This window comes from Branchiostoma belcheri, unplaced genomic scaffold, assembly GCF_001625305.1.
Source record: "Branchiostoma belcheri isolate BF01 breed outbred unplaced genomic scaffold, Haploidv18h27 scaffold62, whole genome shotgun sequence".
Classification (NCBI taxonomy): domain Eukaryota; kingdom Metazoa; phylum Chordata; class Leptocardii; order Amphioxiformes; family Branchiostomatidae; genus Branchiostoma; species Branchiostoma belcheri.
The window spans coordinates 1,898,871-1,905,420 of record NW_017804265.1 but is presented as its reverse complement, the minus strand read 5'-3'; the positions used below and the strand labels follow the sequence as shown (position 1 = coordinate 1,905,420).

Below are 6,550 nucleotides of genomic sequence, written 5' to 3'. Positions count from 1 at the left end.
AAACTTTTCCTTCCAAAAGTGTGGCAATCGTATGGCACACTTGAAAAGTATACACCATTTAGACTGCATATTCACGCACCTATAACAGAAAATATTTCCGTATGAAAACTGTGTCAATCGTATGACACAATTTCAGATTCAACACCTTTTCGACTGTAAATTCACGCACTTATGATTAAAAAGATTTCCATCTGAAAACTGTGTCAATCGTACGACGCACTTTCAAAGTATACACCGTTTAGACTGTATATTCACGCACTTATAATGGAAATCTTGTCCGTCTGCAAACTGTGTCAATCGTATGGAACGCGGGCAAAGTATACACTATTTAGACTGTTTATTCACGAACTTATGACGAAAACCGTTTCCGTCAAAAACTGTGTCAACCGTATGGCACACTTTCAAAGTATACACCGTTTCCGCTGAATATTCACCCACTTATGATGAAAAACTTTTCCTTCCAAAAGTGGGGCAATCGTATGACACACTTGAAAAGTATATGTTACAGAAACTCTAGCACTATCAGTGTACCAAGGGCCCGGACTGAGAGACTAAGAAATTCTTTCCTCCATTGCGCAATTCGTCTTTACAACAAGACAATTAGCGCTGAGTAATTGGACATCTGGTAAGCGCGCCATGTACAGCATATGTTAACTGTGACATGTTATTTGTGATGTTTTTAATATTGAGATTTTACCTATGTGACGATTCGTTTTAAAATGTAAATGTTTTTAATGTGACTTGTGTAATAAGGACGTAATTCGGGTGCACATGTGTTGCCCGCGAGTTCCTTAATGAATAAAGATTGATTGATTGAGGGGAGATTGGAATCCAGGGGGGGTGGGGGATCCTCCTAGGGGAGATTGGAATCTCTATCTCCCCTAGGAGAATATGGAATCTTCCTAGGAGAGATTGGAATCCAGATTCAGATCCCAGTTCAATAGTAGAAATACTAGAACTCATAGATTGAATCATTTCACACCTAAACTTTCAACCAATTTCAGCATAGGCAAGCTTATTACTGTAATTGTAGGTGAATTACTAGATTGGAATCAAGATTTATCCTGGCATAATTTGCAGTTCTAATTCCATGATTGCAATCTTTCCTAAGATCCTCCGCCATCACTTGTTCACGTATGCTGTCACTTGAGCTGATTGGCTTGGTAGGGGGATACAATCCCTTATATACCAAGTCACTAAGTGAAAAAAAAAGGTTTTTGAGTCACTATCTCACAATGGCCTGATGCAAATATCTGAGTCTGATTTTATTACATATTCACTTACCTATGAAATTGATCGAAAGTTTAGGTGTGAAATAACTCAGTCTATTTTCCAAAGCATTTTGATGCAATCAGAATTTCTCCTTTTAAAATTAAAGATTGTCCTGTAAAAAAGGGGGGGATCCGGAATTCTCCTAGGGGAGATTGGAATCCCTATCTCCCCTAGGAGAATCTGGAATCCTCCTAGAAGAGATTGAAATTCAGATATTCAGATCCCAGTTTTGTACAAAAAACAATAGGCTGTCATACAATTGACGTTTGCACTGTGTAAAGTGTATAAAAACCCACTGAAAAGCGAAAACATTTTATCAGAAAACTGTGTCGATCTTGTGACGCACTTTCAAGTTTACACTGTACGAGTATAAAGAGTATAACCACCCTCTTATAAGGAATTGTACATCTGCTCAATTATACGCGAAAACAATTCTTTTTGAGATCTGTATCAATTCTATCACGCGCAATCTCCTTACCGAAAACTGTTCAATCAGAAATTGTGTCAATCCCACGACGCATATTCAAGTTTCTACTGTATGACGTGCATATCCGTCAGTTATAACCAAATTTTTTTGCGCCAATCCATTCAATAGACATTTTGCAAACTTAAATAGACGCGACACATTAGATATACTGTCTAATCCATGCATACTTTGAAGTGTGTCAATGGTTTGACACAGTTTTAGGTCGGAACACTTTCCGCCATAGTGCTTCACTATGCTAGCGCTGTCACGTTCGTAAATGTATTTTCACAAACTTTTACCCGGAAACCTGTCGGAAAACTTCAAGTTTTAGAAAAATTGTCCGCCCCAGAATTCTTAGTAGTATGCACCGATTCATCACTACTGTATATCCAAGCAGTTATGTAAGAAAACTTAAAACTTCTCCGTCCGAAAACTGCACTGTCTCGACTGTCTCAACCCACTTTGATATGCGGTAAAGCTTTTCCGTCCGAAAACTAATACATCCTATGGCAATGATTGTTTATCGAAACAAATAAACACTCGTCTTTTCTTTCGTGCCCCACAACTTGCCGTCTGTAAATCGCCAGTGGCAAATGTCGACCCAATCTTAGCAGAAAAAGGGGCAAACATTCAGTGCATGTACAGGGTGTACTTGGGTTCAGCAACTGTGACCCCTTCTAAAGGCTTCGAGCCGGAAGTAGATAAGATAATCTGGAAATCGGTAACGCGGAAACCCCCATGCAGTGCGAAATTTACGCCGAAATGAGGCATAAGGAAGCCATTTGAAGGTCAACTTTGACTCTACATGTATGACTCTATGCATATCTCGTGTTTGAATAATTTTTGAATCCTCAACTGTACTGCAGGAGCTTGGGCAACTTGTCCCGATAACGAAGATCCATTTATGTGCTTGATCTGACCTATTTTGACTGTACTATCGACTTTTCATGTGACCATGTCTTATGCCTCAAATCGGCGCGTCACAAAAAGGCTTGGCCTTACAAATAGAAGAAAGAAACTAAAAATGGGAATAAATTTGTTATGTCTGACTTTACAGCAGCAGTATTATATATTATAACAGACTTGTTCTTTGTGTACATGGCGTTTCTCTATTGCTTGTTTTCTCACCTGTGTAGTCTATTGTAATGGCAAAGGGACTAATCAGGTTCCTGATGATAGTAGTGTGGTTGCTGCCGTCCATCGCTGCTCGGTCAATATTGGGACGGTTCACCCAGTACATGAGTCTGTGAAAACAGAGACACATTTTATCTGAGATGTGAATAAAGAGCGGAATAAAAAAATAACTTGGCACAGTAATTTTAAGCGATAACAGCATAACTGTTTTTCATCAGTTTAGAGTTCTTTTAATCCTAGTCAGACTTGATTTTTTATTGTATGATCGTAAAACTCAGCAGGTATACAACAAAAAGGGTGTTATAAAATGATGTGGGTATGATAAGAGGGTATAATAAAATCTTAGAGGGTCTGATTAGACTTAGGTTGCCACCGAAGTGATGCATTTTTAGGCTATCCCTAATTTGGGACCGGTGTCACAGCGATCTCAGTGTCACTTGCATGCTTTTAGTTCTGAACTTCTATTACCGTTGTCCATGAAGAAATCCACGTTGGCCCTGGGCCAGGCGGAATAGGCTATAATGTCTCCAGACATCTCCCTTCAACGCACCACTTCCTAACCACCCTATTCAACAAGATCGTCGGCCAAGAACAACCATGGAAGTCGTGACAGTTTGCAGATACCATCAGCATCCATAAATCGGGGCCTACAGACGATCTAGGCAACTTTAGATTGATCTCATTAATCATCACCACTGCCAAACTGTACCGTTCAATCCTTGGAAACCGTATGGTAGAGTTATTCGTTAAGAATCGATTCATTGACAGTGAAGTTAAAAAATGATTCTTGAAGGAAGTAACGGGGTGTGTCAATCATTCATTAGTACCCAATGAAATCATCGGGAATGCAAGATCGTCGTCAGATACCGTCCATGTGGCGTGGTTAGCATCCACCTGACGACCCTGAAGCCCATAAAATGGAAAACCTCAGCATATGCAGCGGACACGCTAAGGGTGTTTCTTTCTCAATTTGGAACCACCCTATGGACAACATAATCACAACACCTTTCTTGGATGGTTATATTTCTGCTAGGGGTTCGTCAGGCCCTGTCTCTGACATCCTGAAGGAGGAATTATTGGCTCAAGCACACAGCGTGGGAACAACATGAACATGGACGCCTCTCCTGTCCACGGAGAGTACAAGTGTGAGATATACAGGCTGTACGTCCAGAGTGTCATTAGGTACCTCCTGACTATGACGTCACCAGAATTCATCTGCAAGAACTTAATGGACCAGCATGAAGAAGTCATCTGACCTGGGTATACTCAAGGACTAGAACTTACATCCGTTAAACAGCTGTACGTACAATCACATGCCAATGTGATTGCAATTGTCCCAACCTCTGGTGATGGCAGTGTCCAGGATGCCCGTCAAGTAGAAAGGGAATCGTTCCTTTAACGGAAGTAAACAGGACCGCTGGAATGTCACACGACCGTTGAACAAAGCATAGAAACACTGTCCAACGACGACTCCCAAAACAGTCAAGTAATCTCCCAGCAAAAGGAGAGGCTGTGCCAAGCAGTCAAAGACCCAAGGGCCAATGACGCCAAACTTGAGGAACACTGTTGAACTCTTTAGATACAAGGAAGGTGGACAGAACTACTTGAAGCCGAAAGAACCGACCTAAGGTGGAGATGGATCCCTGTGCAACCCCTCAAGAGGTGTCTTTGAGTTCGAGGTAAACAGGATGACAAACTGGCTACCAACACGGACGGGACAACCTGGTCCGCTGGGAAAGGTACTTTTAACAAAATGCCCATTGTGTCAAGGTCACCAGTCACTCCGTCATGTTCTGAACGCCTGTCCAGTGTCACTAACAGATATATACACCTGGCGCCATAACAGTGTACTGAAGGAACTGGTCACCACCCTGCAGGCACCCTGGTACTTGACGCTAGAGGCCGCGGTTACGATAAGGTTGGCCTGGGTCCCGGCGTCCTAGAGGGACCGGGTAACCTCGAGTAAAAATGTGCAATACTGGTAAAATACTATATAATGTGCAATAGAATTTACATATTGATATTGATGGCTGATGCAAAGCACTTTTTGTATTTTAACTTTGCGCCCAAGGTTAATGTTTTTTTTGGGGAATAGTAATAAATTATTCAACATGTTCAATACAGGACATGGTGATGAGGTACTCTTGCTAAGGCTCATTTTAACCTCACCACCAAACATACAGGTACACAGTGACAAAATACAGAACAAAAAACAACACAGAACTGCAAATGGGTGGAAATAGGTCAATAAATGGTAACTTAAAGGTAGAGCATGCTTTGTAGGCTATGTACGAGTTAATCTAATACAAAACTAGAAAGGCCAACATTTGCTTCGGAGCAAATGTAATATTTCACTCCATCTCCCTCCCCATACAAAAATAGAAGATTCTGAATAAATCATACTGCAATCATACAAGGACAAGCTTTTTGAATCTCGACAGATATTTACAAAAATGGCACTTGGCCATTATCTCCCTTTTTTTTACAAAGATACAACGACAAGCACTTTAAATCTCGACAGCTTTACTTTACACTTATCTCAATTTCAAAGTTACATATTGCAGGTATCTAAATACTACTAATGACGAAATTGCAACTACTACTAACGGTAGCAAAATTTTCACGGTCTGAGAAACATGGACATGTTCACGGAACTATATATTCACGGTGGTGACAGTTGCAGGAAAAAGAAAGTCCAGGAATTATTTCCTAACTGTAAAGATAAGTTCACGGTACAGAGGTGACAGTGAAAACCGTGAACATTTGACCTCCTGCTTGCGTTACGTTGCGGTACAGTGAAAAAAAATCGGGAATTACAGTAATCAATTTACAGAGTATGTTTGCTTAGTTTCCAGATGTTTTGTATGAATGTCGTAAACTTAGTTTTAAATTAACGAAAACCGATGCGCGCACAGATGCCATCCATACAATCAAATCAACATGGCCTTATTAACAATCACATAAACTATGAAGCCATACATTGAATAAGCTATACATATAATATGATTATCATAACATTTATTTTTAAAATCATGCCAGTGAGCTAATTGCATGTACAGAGTGAAAGAAAGTAAAGTAAAGTAAAGTAAAGCAGTAGAATTTCTGTACTAAGCTATGATAGTACTCCATATGATTCGTCCTCATCGTCATCATTCAATGTGGTCTATCTCTTGCTACTAGTGACTGGTAATACCTCTGTAGATTCTTCACACTGGCAGAGTACCGTACTCATTCTCTCTTGTCAGCTCCATACTTTTGTGACAACATCAAAGTGATTTTGGTTTGTATGTTGGAAAAATACAAAAGACTAACATTCTAAGTTATTGACATTCTTGAGTAAGAACAATCAGTTTTTGAATGTTAAAAGCAAAACAACGAAAATCAAAAAAAAAATGTTGAAATTGTTAAAATGCAGGATTGTTAAAATTGTTAAAACTGATAAAATTGTTAAAACTGATAAAATTGTTAAAAATGATAAAATTGTTTAAAATGTTAATATCCGATGCACTGGGGTTCGAACTCACAATTTCTGGGATTGCCGTCTGGCGCGTTACCAACCGAGCTAACTCGTTGCGATACACATCACTCACTGCATTGTATGTCATATAAAGTAAACAGCATGGCGGTATCGATCGCCTCAAGCCACCAAGACTTTCAACTATTAACTACGGGGTTTCC

At 39.9% G+C, this 6,550-nt stretch overlaps 1 protein-coding gene across 1 annotated transcript in view; it reads right to left on the bottom strand.

The window, feature by feature from the left end:
- Positions 1 to 6,550, bottom strand: part of LOC109483051 (deleted in malignant brain tumors 1 protein-like) — an 80,169-nt gene that overhangs the window by 15,611 nt on the left and 58,008 nt on the right. Inside the window, exon 10 of the mRNA XM_019786007.1 lies at positions 2,867 to 2,982. Within this exon, the coding sequence (XP_019641566.1) occupies positions 2,867 to 2,982 (116 nt within the window). The remainder of the gene's footprint in view (positions 1 to 2,866; positions 2,983 to 6,550) is intronic.